We start from the raw sequence: 19,089 nt of genomic DNA, 5'->3' as shown, positions 1-19,089 counted from the left end.
GTAGATGGCTAAGATACCTATAGGTGGCCTTTTAGGCCTGGGCTTCCAACATGGCAGCTAGATTCCAAGGGTGAGAGACTGCAAAGAGAGGGAGGCAGGTAGAAGCTGTATAATCTTTTAGGATCTAGCCATGAAAGTCACACCAGTTCACTTCCATTGCATTCTGTTTGTCAAGGCAAGTGTTCAAAGACAGAGCAATAGACTCCACCACTTAATGGAGTGTGGGAGGAACCAGATACACCACTGGAGCCATTTTTAGAAGATGCAATCTGCCCTAAAAGGAAAGAATAAAGTACTTCGAATTCCAGAACTTTTATTTACCAATAATAATGTGATTTTGATCAAGTAATTTTGTTTTTTATACAGCATTTGTTCACCTTCTCTTGAGTTAGTTACTGCTATTTTTATCATTGGACAGTGAGCTTGAGAATAACATCCACATCTAGGTGTTTTGTTTAGTATCACTATGATGCAAGCACAAACATATAGTTTGAGTTTAGTGACTATTTCTCACACCTTACTTTATAAAGCTAGGAGGGAATTTCCCAGTATCTTTCCCCACTTTTAGACACAGCTAAAGGAGAGGAAATCCCTTTGGAATTGAGTCTCATTGCTTGCAGTTCACTGTTATCCTGTGCCTGCCTCAGCCTATCAGATTACCAGTGTTGTCATTGGACTGGCCCTTGTAGTTCTTACTGTGGTTGCAAGATGTTCTCAACAATAACCATCAAGAAACTTCAAGAAAAATAAAGGTTTACTACTTACAGGTTCTAGAAATTACATGTCTCTCCTGGGGTACACAGCTGAGTCACCAGTAGAAAGTACACAAGCATGGGCCTGGGGTTCTCCTTTTATTGGCACTGAGAGTAGGGTACTAGGGTTTTGAGGGTTCCCTCTTTATTGGTGAATTTAAAATGTAAGAGTGGGATTTAAAGCTCAGGAAGAGAGGAAAAACAATCCTCCCAAATGGTCAGTTGTCAAAATCAACCAAGAACTCTAAAACAAAGAATTCTGGGAGGTATGAGAGGAGGGGTGGACATGTACAGCTTGGCTCTTTATCTAGTCTTGTAGCCAGCAATGTGTTTATTTGAGATAGCCAACGTTAAAGAGGGTGCCATCTTTGAAGTGGGTGCCTCTTTGAAGTAGATACCTTGGCAATCAAAGCTTAAGGCAGGCACTTGCTTTACAGGAAGAAAAGCTAACGGTCCGGGCTTGCACTGTAACTATCCACTTGCCCTTTCCTGCATCACATGACTTGTCACATGGAACATGAAACAAGACTCAAACCCCATGCCCTTCTACATCTCCCAAAGCCTGCGGTAGAGCAGCCCTGTGGTTGCCTGCTGTTAGCCGCCCAAAGAGCAACCAGGAGCCTCTGAGAAACTGGGCTCACAAAACCTTACTCCCAAAGCAGCAACAAACCCTGGGCTTACTCTGCACATCTCATTTCAGGGCACCTTAAGAGCAATTCTTTGTTATGAATGCAAATACCACTGGAGCTACAAACACAGATACAATCATGTGAAATTCTGGTTCTGCAAGGGCATTCATTTGCTAATGAATAAGCTAAAAGCCCTTTCAGAAATGACCCCTGCCCAGTTGGACAACAGGCTTTGTTCATCGTGTTTAATGCTCCATTCCTCTTTGCCACTTGCCAGGTGAAAAAGAATAGAAACCAAAGAACAGGAAACCCTTTAGTTTCTGTTAGAAATGGCTCTTGGTTACCTCAGACACCCTGTTCAAGCCTTTTATTCCATTATTTCCAGCCTCCTATATCTGTTCTTCTTCCCATCAGTTTCAATTTTTCATCCCCATGTTTCTGCAGCTAACAGGCTGGCATGTAGTTTGGTGAGAGCCTCAGGCTGTCTGCCCAGGTGTCTGCCAACACTGGCAATGATGGTCGGCTCCCTTATACAGGGAAGCATGTCTAACCCAGAGGCAACTGGAAAATCTCTGTTGAGTGCTAGTACAAATATTTTTGTTTTCCAACACATCTGAACCACACAGTTTACAATTTGTGGGATTGCATCCTCTCAGTCCTGGGAAATATTTGTTTTCATTTACAAGTGTAACATAACATTAATTGCCAATTCCATAGTATTTATATGTTACAAATTCTAAGCACTTTACATACATTGCTTCACTTAATCCACACCATTTCTCTAAGAGACCATTTACATTTTATAGACCAGGAAACTGAGTTAAAGAGGTGAGATAGGTTGCCTCCCTCTACCTGATGCCAAAGCGTGTCTGTTTTCCTTCCCTGTCATGTTTAGCTTGAGAAAGGTGCGTGCATAACAGATCCGTTTCTTATCTCATAGAGATTTTATTAGTTTTGTACCTTCCTGTTTGACTCCAGAAGTCAATTCATTAATAACACTGCAAGCAAAGACTTGCAAGAGACCACAGGATTTGTACTCTTACAAACCCTTACCATAGGGTTCATAGGTCAAACTGACCTGTGAGTCATGTGTAGAGCACCCCTCATATTGGTCGTTGTGTCTGAAAATTTCTAATGCTAGGAAACCCATCCCTCCAAAGAAGCAGCGGCACATTTTCAAGCAGCTTTCTAGTTGTGTTTGATAAAAATCTTTCCCCTTGGAACTGCCATTCATTCACCCTAATTCTGCTGTCTGCAAAAACAAGATTCTGTGCTCAGCACCCCCTGAGCCTTGCTTTACCAGGTGAATTGCTTCATAGGCAGGCTCACTCCCACTCATCCACTCTTGCTTGAAGAGACTCCACTTTGTCAAGGACCCTCACTATGTGGGACACCAAAGGCTGTACCCAGAGCTCAAACTAATACCAATCAAAATTCTATCCTATCTCTTGGACCTGAGATTATCATACTAAGTGAAGTTAGTCAGACAAAGATACATATCACATGATATCATTTATATGTGGAATCTAAAAAATTATGAAAATGATCTTATATAAAAAACAGAAACAGATTCAGACATAGAAAACAAACTTATAGTTACCAAAGGGGGAAAAGAGCAGGAGGAGTAAATTGGGAATTTGGGATTAACATGTACACAGTACTGTATGTAAAATAATCAACAAGGACCTACTGTGTAACACAGGGAACTCAATATTTTGTAATAACCTACAAAGGAAAAGAATCTGAAAAAATAGATATGTATGTATGACTGAAACATTCTGCTATACACCTGAAATTAACACAATATTGTAATTCAACTGTACTTGAAATTTTTTTAAATTTATTTTTAAAAAATTCTATGTTTGATCAGGGTGCTGCACATCTTTTTAAATTATTTTTTAATTGAAGGATAATTGCTTTACAATATTGGTTTGATTTCTGCCATACATCAACATGAATTAGCCACAGATGTACATATGTCCGCTCCCTCTTGAACCTACCTCCCACATCCCACCTTTCCCAACCTTTCTAGGTTGTTACAAAGCCCCAGTTTGTGTTCTCTAAGTCATACAGCAAATTTCCATTTGCTATCTGTTTTACACATGGTACTATATATGCTTCATGCTACTTTCTCCATTCATCTCACCCTCTCCTTTCTCCTCCTGCCCTTATCCATAAGGCTCTTCTCTAAGTCTGCATCTCCATTGCTGCCCTGCAAATAGGTTCATCAGTACTGTCTTTCTAGATTCCATATATATGCATTAATATATAATATTTCTCTTTCTGATTAATTTTACTCTGTATAATAGGCTCTGGGTTCATCCACTTCATTAGAACTGACTCAGATGCATTCCTTCTCATGGCTGAGTAGTATTCCACTGTATAAATGTCCCACAGTTTCTTTATCCATTCATCGGTCAGTGGACATCTAGGATGCTTCCATGTCCTAGCTATTGTAAACATGTTGCAACATTGGGGTACATGTGTCTTTTTCAGTTTTGGTTTCCTCAAGGTATATGCCTAGAAGTGGTACTGCTGGATTGTTCAGTTCAGTCGCTCAGTCGTGTCCAAAACTTTGTGACCTCATGAACCGCAGCACACCAGGCCTCCCTGTCCATAACCATTTCCCAGAGTCCACATGACCCATGTCCATCGGGTTGGTGATGCCATCCAACCATCTCATCCTCTCACCCCTTCTCCTCCTGCGCTCAATCTTTCCCAGCATCAGGGTCTTTTCAAATGAGTCAGCTCTTTGCATGAAGTGGCCAAAGTATTGGAGTTTCAGCTTCAACATCAGTCCTTCCAATGAACACCCAGGACTGATCTCCTTTAGGATGGACTTGTTGGATCCCCTTGCAGTCCAAGGGACTCTCCAGAGTCTTCTCCAACACCACAGTTCAAAAGCATCAATTCTTTGGCGCTCAGCCTTCTTTATAGTCCACTTCTGACATCCATACATGACCACTGGAAAAACCATAGCCTTGACTAGATGGACCTTTGTCAACAAAGTAATGTGTCTGCTTTTTAATATGCTGTCTAGGTGGTCATAACTTCCTTCCAAAGAGTAAGCATCTTTTAATTTCAAGGCTGCAGTCACCACCTGCAGTGATTTTGGAGCCCAGAAAAATAAAGTCAGCCACCACTTCCACTGTTTCCCCATCTTTTTGCCATGAAGTGATGGGACCAGATGCCATGATCTTCGTTTTCTGAATGTTGAGCTTTAAGCCAACTTTCTCACTCTCCTCTTTCACCTTCATTAAGAGGCTTTTTAGCTCCTCTTCACTTTCTGCCATAAGGGTGTTGTCATCTGCATATCTGAGATTATTGATATTTCTCCTGGCAATCTTGATTCCACCTTGTGCTTCTTCCAGCCCAGCGTTTCTCATGATGTACTCTGCATATAAGTTAAATCAGCAAGGTGACAATGTACAGCTCTGACATACTCCTTTTCCTATTTGGAACTAGTCTGTTGTTCCATGTCCAGTTCTAACTGTTGTTTCCTGACCTGCATACAGATTTCTCAAGAGGCAGGTCAGGTGGTCTGGTATATCCATGTCTTGAAGAATTTTCCACAGTTTCTTGTGATCCATACAGTCAAAGGCTTTCACATAGTCAATAAAGCAGAGATAGATGTTTTTTATGAAACTCTCTTGCTTTTTCAATGATCCAGTGGATGTTGGCAATTTGATCTCTGGTTCCTCTGCCTTTTTTAAAACAAGCTTGAACATCTGGGAGTTCATGGTTCACGTATTGCTGAAGCTTGGCTTGGGGAATTTTGAGCATTTCTTTACTAGCATATGAGTTGAGTGCAATTGTGTGGTAGTTTGAGCATTCTTCGACATTGCTTTCTTTGGGATTGGAATGAAAACTGACTGACCTTTTCCAGTCCTGTGGCCACTGCTGAGTTTTCCAAATTTGCTGGCATATTGAGTGCAGCACTTTCACAGCATCATCTTTCAGGATTTGAAATAGCTCCACTGGAATTCCATCACCTCCACTAGCTTTGTTTGTAGTGATGCTTTCTAAGGCCCACTTAACTTCACATTTCAGGATGTCTGTCTCTAGGTGAGTGATCACACCATCGTGGTTATCTGGGTCGTGAACATCTTTTTTGTACAGTTCTTCTGTGTATTCTTGCCACCTCTTCTTAATGTCTTCTGCTTCTGTTAGGTCCATACTGTTTCTGTCCTTTATCGAGCCCATCTTTGCATGAAATGTTCCCTTGGTATCTCTAATTTTCTTGAAGAGATCTCTAGTCTTTCCCATTCTATTGTTTTCCTCTATTTCTTTGCACTGATGGCTGAGGAAGGCTTTCTTATCTCTCCTTGCTATTCTTTGGAACTCTGCATTCAAATGGGTATATCTTTCCTTTTCTCCTTTGCTTTTCACTTCCCTTCTTTTCACAGCTATTTGTAAGACCTCCTCAGACAGCCATTTTGCTTTTTTGCATTTCTTTTTCTTGGGGATGGTCTTGATCCCTGTCTCCTGTACAATGTCACGAAGCTCCATTCATAGTTCATCAGGCACTATGTCTGTCAGATCTAATCCTTTAAATCTATTTCTCACTTCCACTGTGTAGTCATAAGGGATTTGATTTAGGTCATACCTGAATGGTCTAGTTTTTCTCTCCACTTTCTTCAATTTCAGCCTGAATTTGCAATAAAGAGTTCATGATCTGAGCCACAGTCAGCTCCCAGTCCTGTTTTTGCTGACTGTTTAGAGCTTCTGCATCTTTGGCTGCAAAGAATATAATCAGTCTGATTTCGGTGTCAACCATCTGGTGATATCCATGTGTAGAATCTTTTCTTGTGTTTTTGGAAGAGGGTGTTTGCTATGACCAGTGCAATCTCTTGGTAGAACTCTATTAGCCTTTGCCCTGCTTCATTCTGTACTCCAAGGCTAAATTTGCCTGTTATTCCAGGTGTTTCTTGACTTCCTACTTTTGCATTCCAGTCCCCTATAATGAATCTCCATACTGTCTTCCATAGTGGCTATATCAGTTTACATTCCCACCAGGAGTACAAGAGGGTTTCCTTTTCTCCACACTCTCTGTAGAACTTGCTATTAGTGGATTTTTTGATGATGGCCCTTCTGATTGGTGTGAGGTGATATCTTGTTGTAGTTTTGATTTGCATTTCCCTAATAATGAGCAGTGTTGAGAACCTTTTCATGTGTTTATTAACCATCTGTATGTCTTCTTTGGAGAAATGTCTTTTTAGGTATTTTTCCCACTTTTTGATTGAGTTTTCTTTTTTTTTCTGGTATTGAGTTGTATGAGTTGCTTATATATATTGGAAATTAATCTTTGCCAGTTGTTTTATTTACTATTATTTTGTCCCATCCTGAGGGCTGTCTTTTCACCTTGTTTATAGTTTCCTTTGCTGTGCTAAAGCTTTTAAGTTTAAGTAGGTCCCAGTTGTTTATTTTTATTTCCATTATTCTAGGAGGTGGGTCATAGAAGACCTTGTTATGATTTATGTCATACTGTGTTCTGCCTACATTTTCTTCTGAGAGTTTTATGTTTCCAATCTTACATTTAGGTCTTTAATCCATTTTGAGTTTATCTTTGTGTATGGTGTTAGGAAGTGTTCTAATTTCATTCTTTTACATGTAGTTTTCCAGTTCTCCCAGGGCCATTTATTGAAAAGACTATCTTTTTCCCTTTGTATATTCTTGCCTCCTTTTTCAAAGGTAACTTGCCCATAGAATCATGAGTTTATCTCTGTGTTTTCTATTTTGTTCCACTGGTCTATATTTCTGCTTTTGTGCTAGTACCATACTGTCTTGATGACTGTATCTTTGTAGTATAGTCCAAAATCAGGTAAGTTGATTCCTCCAGGTCCATTCTTCTTTATCAAGATTGCTTTGGCTATTCAAGGTCTTTTGTGTTTCCAAAATTGTGAATTTTTTTGTTCTAGTTCTGTGAAAAATGCCATTGGTAACTTGATAAGGATTGCATTGAAACTGTAGATTGCATTTTGTAGTATAGTCATTTTCACAATGTTGATTCTTCCAACCCAGGAGCATGGACATCTCTCCATTTGTTTATGTCATCTCTGTTTTCTTTCATCAGTGTCTTGTAGTTTCTGTATACAGCTCTTTTGTCTCCTTAGGTAGATTTATTCATAGGTATTTTATTCTCTTTATTACAATGGTAAATGGGACTGATTCCTTAATTTCTCTTTCTGATTTTTCATTGTTGTATATAGGAATGCAAGTGATTTCTGTGTACTGATTTTGTATCCTGTGACTTTACTAAATTCCCTGATTAGTTCTTGTAGTTTTCTGATGGTATCTTTAGGGTTTTCTATGTACAGTATCATGTTACCTGCAAATAGAGTTTTACTTCTTCCTTTCCAATCTGGATTCCTTTTCTTTCTTTTTGTTCTCTGATTTCCATAGCTAGGACTTCCAAAACTATGTTGAATAATAGTGGCAAGAGTGGGCACCCTTGACTTGTTCCTGATCTTAGAGGGAATGCTTTCAGTTTCTCACTTTTGTTTGCTGTGGGTTTGTTGTCTATGGCCTTTATTAGGTTAAGGTAGGTTCCTTCTATGCCCATTTTTTTAAGAGTTTTTATCATAAATGGGTGCTGAATTTTGTCAAAAGTTTCTTTGCATCTATTGAGATTATCAGATGGTTTTATCTTTCAATTTGCTAATGTGGTGTATCACATTGATTGATTTGTATGTATTGAAGAATCCTTGCATCCCTGGAATAAACTCAACTTGATCATAGTGTGTGATCTTTTTAATGTGATGTTGAATTCTGTTTGCTGGAATTTTGTTAAGGATTTTTGCATCTATTTCCATAAGTGATATTGGCCTATAATTTTCTTTTTTTGTGATACCTTTATTTGGTTTTGGTATCAGGGTGATGGTGGCCTCATAAAGTGAGTTTGGAAGTGTTCCTTCCTCTGCAATTTTTTGGAAGAATTTCAGAAGGATAGGCGTTTGTTCTTCTCTAAATGTTTGCTAGAATTCACCTGTGCTGCACTCTTTAATTGCAGCCTCAGGCTGAATATGTTGTTTGGGCAGCCATATAGAATCTTCAACTAATATTACCTGTAAGTCAACAAGTGATGTGAGTGGGGACATTTCAGCCACTCTTCACCAGCCTGGGCTATGAGATCCAGGACAATGAGGTGCCTAGTTCGTCTGTACACAGTTTCACTTCAATGAAAATTTATCGTGGCAAACACTTTATCCAAACTTGCATAGTGATTTTCTTTCTCTGCCTTACAAGGGATACTTTCTTTTCTTTTGTATTTGCAGAATGTTTGATTGATGTTTTGTTTTAAGTTTTGATCCAGTGACAGTTAATCAATTTCTAAAGAGGCAAAAGAAGAGTCAAACTCCTCACAGGCAGAATTGACACAGAATCTCACCTCAATCAATTCCTTCATGACACAACCCCAGGATCTTTCTAATCGACAATTATGTTTGACTGCAAAATGGAAAGTTACTCTATTTCAACTCAAGAATGACCAAAATAGATTGGTGAGTGGGAGCTAATAATATGCTGCTATCCCTTAAAATTCCCTGGTTCTAAGTTTAATTGCTTATTTCCTTATTCTTTATATTTTAATTACTATTTAACTTTGTCATGGTTCTTAGGAATTTTTGTTTGCTAGTTTTACAATAAAAAAGTGAAAGGAAAATGTCAAGTATACTTTTAAAGAAATATTTTAAAGTACAGTTTTTGGAGATCAGTGAACAGGCTAGAAGCCCCCTTCCAAAAAATAATAATAATGATGATTCTGGACTAAGATCTCCCTCCCCCTGCCCTTATTCTTCTGAGTCAGTCTGTACAGACAAAGAAACCTGAGTTATTGTCAAATGAACCCAGTCTTCCCAGTTTACAAATGACAAAAGATAATGTACAGATAAATTTAAATGACTTCTCAAGTTCACAAGGATAATGGCAGCTTCTAGCACACAGCTCTCTTTTTCCAAACCACTGATCCAGAATATTCTTATTGGAATTCAGAGAGGTAAGAGATTGCTCTAGTGTAGGGTTTTGGGGGAAGACATCACAGAGGAATCGAAACTGAAAAGATGGAAGTTTGGGGGTTTGTTTGTTTACACCACAACATCTTTATTCATTCATCTGTTTTGATACAAATTGTTTCCATATCTTAACTATTATAAATAGTGCTGCAATGAACATGGGGGTACACATATCTTTTCAAGTTATGTGTTTTCATTTCCTTTAGATAAATACCCAGATGTGAAATTGCTGAATTATAGAATAGTTCTGGGCTTCCCTGGTCTCATCTGGTAAAGAATCTACCTGCAGTGCAGAAGACCCTGGTTCGATTCCTGGATCAGGAAGATCCCCTGGAGGAGAGCATGGCAACCCACTCCAGTATTCTTGCCTGGAAAATCCCCATGGACAGAGAAGCCTGGGAGGCTACAGTCCATGGGGTCACAAAGAGTCAGACATGACTAAGCACAGCACAGAATGGTTCTATTTTTTATTTTTTTAAGGAAACTTCATACAGTTTTATATTGGATGCATCAATTTACATTTCTACTAATAGTTCCCTCTTCCCCACATCCTCACCAGCACTTGTTATTTCCTGCCTTTTGATAATAGCCGTTCTAACAAGTGTGTTTTTGATTTTCATTTCACTGAATAAGTGATTCTGAGCACCTTTCCACATTAGCCATCTGTATGTCTTCTCTGAAAAAAGTATCTGTTCAGATTCTCCGCCTATTTTTTAATTGATTATTTGGTTTTTGCTATTGAGTTGTTTGAGTTAATTTTTTATACAAATTTTTTTAACTGGAGGATAATTGCTTTACAATGCTGTGTTGATTTCTGCCATACAACAATGTGAATCAGCCTTAACTATACATATATCCTCTCCCTCTTGAGCCTCCCTTTCACACCTCATCCAACCCCTCTCCGTCTAGAGCACCAGGGTGAGCTCCCTGTGTTATACAAGTTCCCACTATCTATTTTACACATGGTAATGTATGTATTTCAGTGCTAATCTCCCAGTTTGTCCCACCCTCTTCTTCCCCCTGCTGTGTCCACAAGTCCATTCCATATGTTTTTGTCTCTAGTCCTGCCCTGCAAATAGGTTCATCAGTACCATTTTTTTGAGATTTCATATATATGCATTAATATATGATATATGTTTTTTTCTGACTTGCTTCACTCTGTATAACAGGCTCTAGGTTCATCTCTGTTCAACCTACTCAAATTCATTCCCTTTTATGGCTGATTAATATCCCATTGTATATACGTACTACAACTTCTTTATCCACTCATCTCTCGACGGACATCTAGGTTGGATGGAAGCTTTGTTAAGAAAATCCTACTTTTTCACTAAAATAACACATGCTAGCAATAGAAGATATGGTAAATGCTAAAAAGTGCAAGGAAAGGTTTTGGGGCAAATTCCTCATCATTCAAACCCATGAACTGTAAGTGCATTTCTCTAGTCTTTTTTTTTTTTCCCCCTCACCCATTACTTGCTGTTTTCTATCATTGTGACCATACTACATAACAAGGAACATTATAACTCAGGGCCTATCCCATGTTGTAATAAATTCTTCATGAGTACTGTTTTAATTGCTATATAACAGTCCATTTTTACAGTAGTCTTCTTAACCTTGCTCTTATTTTTTAATAATTAGGTAGAAAAGAAAGACTTAAATAGAGAGGAAAAGCATCTAGGAGAGAATATGTATATACAGAAATTAAAACACCAGCATACTCACAGAAGTGTATTTGAGCTTTGAGGTTGTGGGTGATTTTTGTTTCATTCTTCGTATTTTTCTCAAAGGTACAAAAACACTTGTAAGCACAACTACTTTTACTGAACGTTTACCATGTGCTTTATGCCACAGATACACTTTCTCATTTGGTCCTTATAGTGACTAACCAAGACCACTAGTCTATCTTCATTTTAAGGATAAGGAAAATGAGACCTGGAGATATTACGGGACTTGTAGAAGGTCAGCTATAGAGCCAGAATTTGTTTCTAAGTCAACATGATGAGACAGCTTCCATTCTTAACCACCATACTGCATCTCCAATACCATTGTTATCATCAGAAAACTATTTTTAAAATGAAAATGGATTGCAAACAATAGCTCATTTTTGGTATAAGCATATAATATATTACCTGTAGCGTATAAAAAGTAATCTACCAGCATCCCAGAACAGCTGACAAAATCATCAAAACATAAAATCCCCTCAGTCATGTCTAAAATATTTAAAATTCAAACGTGTTTCAGGTTTCTCTGAAATTGATTAGGAATGAAAAAAAGAAGCAGTGTTAATTGCAGTTACGAGAATGAAGTCTGGATTCTGAGACTGGATGAAAATTGATTGTGCTAAAAGTAGTCTTCTGTAATTAAATGAAACTGTGTGGTGCACTTTAATTAGTCAGCAGGACTTATTCTAAGTGGTAACAGTCAGTCCTGGTGTACCTCATTAAATTAGGGCCTGACACAGCCCCACCTCAACTGAGGTTCTCTTTCCACAGCAATTTTATGCATCTACTGCTCTAATTTGAAACTTCAGGAAAGGTGACTTTTGTAATTTAGAAGTACACCTTACAAAATCTTCCTTATTCTTTCATTCAAAAGACTTTTAATAGCTTTAGATGCCAATGAGTCTCACTAGGGGAACTTAACTGCCTTAGAAGATACTTGAAGTCATAGGCACTTCACACCACCCATCAGGGGGCTCAGGAGAGTCAGTAAACATGATAAAATTCACTTGATAGACTTCTGTTTGTTTCTATTCAGACAAGCTGAACCTGCATCTTTAAAAGCCTATTCAAGAAAATGAGTCCCTTCAGTATGAAAATGAAACCTTCAGTGCAGGTTTCATGGTATTTTAAAAAGGAAAGGTAATTTTTATCATTTTTAACCTTTCTTAAATTATAAAAGCAATGCATACTCATAGAAAATTCAGGCAGTACAAAAGAGCATAAAGAAGCAGGAAAAACATCACCCATCAGCCCTTCATTCAAAGACAGTTTACTCTTTTTTTTTAATTTTTAATTGAAGGATAATCGCTTTACAATGTTGTGTTGGTTTCTGCCATACAACAGAGTGAATCAGTCATAAGTATACATATGTCACCTCTCCCTACTCCCTGTTCCATCCTACGCCTCTGGGTTGTCATAGAGCACCAGGCTGAGCTTCCTGTGTTATACAGCAACTTCCCTCTAGCCATCTATTTTACATGTGGTAATGTATATGTTTCAACGCTATTCTCTCAGTTTGTCCCACCATCTCCTTCCCCTGTTGTGTCTACAAGTCTGTTCTCTACGTCTGCATCTCTATTCCTGCCCCGCAGATAGGTCCATCAGTACCATTTTTCTAGATTCTGTATATATGCATTAATATACAATATTTGTTTTTCTGACTTCACTCTGTGTAACAGGCTTGAGGTTCATCCACCTCACTAGAACTGACTCAAATTTGTTCCTTTTTATGGCTGAGTAATATTCCATTGTGTGTGTGTGTGTGTGTGTGTGTGTGTGTGTGTGTGTGTATAAAATATCACAACTTCTTTATCCGTTCATTTGTTAATAGACATCTAGGTTGCTTCCATTTCCTGGCTATTGTAAATAGTGCTGCAGTGAACATTGGGATACATATGTCTTTTTGAATTGTGATTTTCTCATGGTATATGCCCAGTAATGGAATTGCTGGGTATTTTGGTACTTTGCGGGGGGCTTCCCTGGTGGCTCAAATGGTAAAGAATCTGCCTGCAATGCAGGAGACCAGGTTTGATCCCTAGGTCGGGAAGATCCCCTGGAGAAGGGCATGGCAACCCACTCCAGTATTCTTGCTTGGAGAATCCCATGGACAGAAGAGCCTGGTGGGCCGCAGTCCATAAGGTCACCCAGAGTTGGACTTGACTGAAGTGACTTAGCATGCATGCATTGGTGGTTTTATTCCTAGTTTTTTAAGGAATCTCCATACTGTTCTCCACAGTGGCTGTACCAATCTACGTTCCCATCAACAGTGCGAGAGGGTTCCCTTTTCTCCATGCCGTCTCCAGCATGTACTGTTTGTAGATTTTTTTTTTTTTTTTTTTTTGCTGATGGTCATTTTGACCAATGTGAGGTGATACCTCATTGTAATTTTGATTTGCATTTCTCTAATAATGGGTGATGTTATGCATTTTTCATGTGTTTACTGGCTATCTGTATGAAAGACAGATTACTTTTAACATGGCAGGATATTTCCTTCTAGTCTTTTATCTAGCTGTTATATAACTGAGATAATCTGTTTGCACAATTTGGTGTTCTACCAGAAAGGCTCATTGAAGAGATATTTTGAATATTATTCCTAACCTTAACCTGGATAACTGGTGACCATTCCATGGACTTCTGGCATATCAGATATACATTACCAAGGATGCCTGCTGTCCTGAGCCTTTGTTGAGGGGAAAACCTCTACTGATGGGACAGAACCCATATCTGTGGTAGAAATGAGTATTCTGGACATAGTGAAGAAGAAGTGCTATTTACATAGTAGCCTGGGATTAATCACACTGGGCTGGCCCTTTTTCCCTGCATGTTTATATTCAGAAGAAATACGCTTATAATTATCATTTAGAGCAACTTTGAAGACGAGGTCTTACCCCTGAACAACCACCACCCAGGAATGAGGGTAGAGTAGAGGGTGAGACTGGGAGGATTAAAAGATGAAGAGCAACCTTTGGTGAGATGTCAGCAAGTCACAGATTTAGAATCATAGAAACTGAGATTTGCAGAGAAATTGGATCTCAGTTCCAAACTCTGATGTTCAAGCAGTACCCATTTCACTGTTTTCTTTAAGGAAAATAGTGGTTTCCAAGCAGGTCACTTAGTCTCAGTCACCAAATATGGAATGCTTCTGTGGTGCCAAAAAAAAGGACAGAGTCTCCACCTTCCTGTCTATCGTGCTAACTGATAACAGCCAACCAAGCCCCAAAGGGTTGATCCAAGTCCAGTTTGTATCTCTTTCTCTGTCATGTGGGGGTCTGAGTTCCTAGCACACCCTGTCTTATTCTCTTGGAGGTCAGGCCAGTTTGCCAGGGAAATCCTTAAAAGCTAAGCATCATTTCCCACTTATCTCAGAACCCACCACCTTCCTCTCTTTTCCTATCCCTGGAAATCTCCCCTCCTCTCTTAAGGTCTTTAAGATACTTGTCCCCTTTTCCTCCCTCCAGAACACCTCAAGTACTCTCTTCAGGCTTAGTAAAATAGAAGCCAACCAGGGACAGATCTTGCAGAAAATGTCTGCTTCAGTCCCCTGAAGTAAGGGAGAGCAAATGGCCTGGTTTCCCCTTGGGAAGACATAAAGGAAAGTTATAAAGAGGAAAACACAGTGTTATTTTTCAAAAAATCATCTTGCTATAGAAGACCTTGAAGATTCAGTCGAGTTCACACCCAAAGCTAGTCTCCTTCATTCTTTAGCACCAGGAGGACACCTTTGCCATAATGTGATGAGTACAGGCCTAGAAACCAGACCGTGGTTCAGACCTGTGTAATCCTAGCTTTCTGACCATAACCCTCTAGGCTGAGTTTTCTCCTAGCACAGAGCTTGGCACAGAGTAGGGTAAACCAGTGTTGCTTTCTGTGCCTATGGCCAGCTGCTTCCCAAGCCACTGCCCAGCCAGTCCCAAAGGAGCTACTCTAATTCTTCATTGTTGCTGTTCAGTGACTCAGTCCTGTCTGACTTCTTGTGACTCATGGACTACAGAATGCCAGGCTTGCCTGTCCTTCACTATCTCCTGGAGTTTGCTCAAACTCATGCCCATTGAGTCGATGATGCCATAAAACCATCTCATCCTCGGTCACCCCCTTCTCTTGCCCTCAGTCTTTCCAAGCATCAGGGTCTTTTCTAGTGAGTCAGCTGACCGAATAGGGTGGCCAAAGTATTAGAGCTTCAGCAACAGTTTTTCCAATGAATATTCAGGGCTGATTTTCTTTAGAATGGACTGATTTGATCTCCTTGCAGTCCAAGGGACTCTCAAGCGTCTTCTCCAACACCACAGTTCAAAAGCATTAGATCTTCGGCACTCAGCCTTGTTTATGGTCCAACTCTTACATCCATACATGACTACTGGAGAAACCATAGCTTTGACTAGACAGACCTTTGTCAGCAGAGTGATGTCTCTATTTTTTAATACAGTGTCTAGGTTTGTCATAACTTTTCTTTCATGGAGCAAGCATCTTTTAATTTCAGGGCTGCAGTCACCATCTGCAGTGATTTTGGAGCCCAAGAAAATAAAGTCTGTCACTGTTTCCATTGTTTCCCCATTTATTTGCTGTGAAGTGATGGGACTGGATGCCATGATCTTCGTTTTTTGAATGTTGAGTTTTAAGCCAGCTTTTTCACTCTCCTCTTTCACCTTCATCAAGAGGCTCTTTAGTTCCTCTTTACTTTCTGCCACTAATGTGGTATCATCTGCATATCTGAGGTTATTGATATTTCTCCTACCAGTCTTGAGTCCAGCTTGTGGTTCATCCAGACTGGCATTTAGCATGATGCACTCTGCATAGAATTTAAATAAGCAGACTGACAACATACAGCTTTGACTTACTCCTTTCCCGATTTTGAACCAGTCCAGTATTCCATGTCCAGTTCTAATTGTTGTTTCTTGACCTGCTTACAGGTTTCTCAGGAGGTAGGTGAGGTGATCTGGTAGTCCCATCTCTTTAATTTTCCAGTTTGTTGTGATCCACACCAAGGGTTTAGTGTAGTCAATGAAGCAAAATTCGATGTCTTTCTGGAATTCTCTTGCTTTTTTCTATGATCCAACAGGTGTTGGCAATTCGATCTCTGGTTCCTCTGCTTCTTCAAAACCCAACTTGTATATCTGAAATTCTTGGTTCACGCACTGCTGAAGCCTAGCTTGAAGGATTTTTAAACTAGCTTGAAGGACTTTTAAGCTAGCATGTGAAATGAGCAAAACTGTATGGTAGTTTGAACATTCTTTGGCATTGTCCTTCTTTGGGATTGGAATGAAAGGTGACCTTTTCCAGTCCAGTGGCCATTGCTGAGTTTTCCAAATTAGCTGGCATACTGAGTGCAGCACTTTAACAGTGACATCTTTTAAGATTTGAAATAGCTCAGCTGAAATTCCATCACCTCTACTAGCTTTGTTTGTAGTGATGCTTCCTAAGGCCCACTTGACTTCACAATTCAGGATATCTGGCTCTAGGTGAGTGGCCACACCATCATGACTGTCCAGGTCATTAAGACCTTTTTTGTATAGTTCTTCTGTGTATTCTTGCCAGTTCTTCCTAATATCTTCTGCTTCTGTTAGTCCTTACTTTTTCTGTCCTTTATTGTGCCCATCTTTCCATGAAATGTTCCCTTAGTATGTCTAATCTTCTTGAAGAGATCTCTAATCTTTCCTTCTATTGTTTTCCTCTATTTCTTTGCATTGTTCACTTAGAAAGGCTTTCTTATCTCTCCTTGCTATTCTCTGGAACTCTGCAATCAGTTGGGTATATTTTTCCCTTTCTCCTTTGTGTTTCACTTCTCTTCTTTTCTCAGGTAGTTGTAAAACCTCCTCAGACAACCATTTTGCCTTCTTGCATTTCTTTTTCTTGGGGATAGTTTTGCTCACTGCCCCCTGTACAATGTCACAAACCTCCATCCATATTTCTTCAGGCACTGTATCAGATCTAATCTCTTGAATCTATTTGTCACTTCCACTGTAGAATCGTAAGGGATTTAATTAGGTCATACCTGAATGGGCCTCATGGTTTTCCCTACTTTCTTCAGTTTAAGTCTGCATTTTATAATAAGGAGCTCATCACCTGAGCCACAGTCAGCTCCTGGTCTTCTTTTCTGCTGACTGTCTAGAGCTTCTCCATCTTTGGCTGCAAAGAATATGATCAGTCTGATTTCAGTACTGACCATCTAGTGAGGTCACGAGAGTCGTCTCTTGTGTTCTTGGAAGAGTTTGCTATGACTAGCACATTCTCTTGGCAAAACTCTGTTAGCCTTTGCCTTGCTTCATTTTGTACTCTAAGGCCAAACTTACCTGTTACTCCAGGTATCTCTTGACTTCCTACTTCTGCATTCCAATCTCATTGCCTGGCAGCAACTCTAGGAGAGACTGCCCTTCCCAAAATGTGTGTCAGGTACCCACACTTGAAACTATTCAAATAATGAATTTTTAGCTGAATTTGGTTTTATATGATCCTGGTTCTTCAGATGGTAACTATGTTTCTCCCAGAGAAAAATCACAGCTACTACTCTTTGACACCTTGAGTGCTGAGTGCCCTCCAGAAGCTCTTCAACCGTAAGTGTCATTGGATGTGGCCAATTTGAACACTTTATTCGTCCCCAGAAGTCATTTTTTTCTGTGAGAAAAACTGTCTCTTGGAAATAAGCCAAATGATATAGCATGTTCTTAAATCCATCTGTCTTCATTTCTCCTGTCTTCTAGTCAGATACAGAGTTTTGGGATAAGATGCAAGCAGAATGGGAAGAAATGGCCCGGAGGAACTGGATATCGGAGAACCAGGAAGCCCAGAACCAGGTTACAATCTCAGCCAGTGAGAAGGTGACCATTTCTCTTCTTTCGAATGTTGACCAGTTTTCTCATCCTCTCTGGATCATATTTTTATAAACTAGTTGATAACTATTTTGTGGGGGAAAAAATCCAAAAATTAAATAGACTGTTTAATATCAATCTGACCTGGAAGACATTCTAGGAGATGGAAACAGTATAATCATGCAGTGTGTGAAGGCAGCAAATCTGGAATGGAACACCCTTATTTTTTATCAGTGTCAAGACAGTTTGGCAGCCAACCAGAGCTTGGCCAGTCACTGAACTAACATTGAGGGTTAGTTAGAACAAGAGCTGGGCTAATCCCACAATGCTCGAACCATGTCGATAAGCTGACAAAAGTGATATTAATGGGCGGAAGGTTGAAAAGGGAGACTTCAGGCTTTATTTCACGGGTAGTCTTTATGCTGCTAGCAAAGAATTAAGTGGAAAAGATACACTTCACACAGCTGGGTCAAGTACCAAGGGGATTCCTCAGAGCCCCAGAAAATGTGTGAGTATAGTCCACAGCCAGCTAAATTCCCCTATGAAGCCCCAGTTGCTCTAGGATTTATGCTTTTAAAAATGCCTGGAAAAATAGAAAACACTGAGAAATCAGTTTAAGTGACTTGAAAGACAAAAAAAGATGGAAAGATAGAATTTTCTTACACTGGGAAAATAGAGAGAGAGATGTTAATGTTATGGTTCTTCGTGGTAGAGGAATTCTCAGTTTTATTCAATTCTGAATAACTTCCATGATATTTGGTTCCATCCAACAAATTTTACTGTTTACTCGGCCCTAGATACTGAGGACTGAGATAAATAGTCTCTGATTTTAGGGGATTAGCAATGTACATAATCATTAAGATGTCTTACTCCTTCCAGTATTCTCTGTCCCACAGTAGGCAAGGCAATCTCATAAAATCAGATCAACCATCTCATTAAAATCATTAATTTTCCACAAAGAAATTGAAAGTAAGTGAGAAGAGAGAACACCGATGTAGAACATCAGTCTCTGGGCTATAACCCATGCTTCTGAGCACCCCCTCTTAGGCTCCCACACCCCAACACCACTATATAAGCTGGTCATACCCTATGGATTCTGACAAAGAGTTTTGTCTTTCTAAACACCTGGGGAGAATGAAGGTCTCCATTTGATGTATTTAAAAACCTTAGCAGCA

At 39.5% G+C, this 19,089-nt stretch overlaps 1 protein-coding gene across 5 annotated transcripts in view; it reads left to right on the top strand.

Moving 5' to 3' along the window:
- Positions 1-19,089, top strand: part of PEX5L (peroxisomal biogenesis factor 5 like) — a 209,721-nt gene that overhangs the window by 169,831 nt on the left and 20,801 nt on the right. For all 5 annotated transcript variants that reach the window (XM_040251498.1, XM_040251488.1, XM_040251478.1 and 2 more), the window contains one exon: positions 17,807-17,923. In XM_040251498.1, coding sequence (XP_040107432.1) covers positions 17,807-17,923 — 117 coding nt within the window. The remainder of the gene's footprint in view (positions 1-17,806; positions 17,924-19,089) is intronic.

Source organism: Oryx dammah, unplaced genomic scaffold (genome assembly GCF_014754425.2).
Source record: "Oryx dammah isolate SB20612 unplaced genomic scaffold, SCBI_Odam_1.1 HiC_scaffold_2, whole genome shotgun sequence".
Taxonomy (NCBI): Eukaryota; Metazoa; Chordata; class Mammalia; order Artiodactyla; family Bovidae; genus Oryx; species Oryx dammah.
This window is presented reverse-complemented; position numbering and strand designations above follow the sequence as displayed.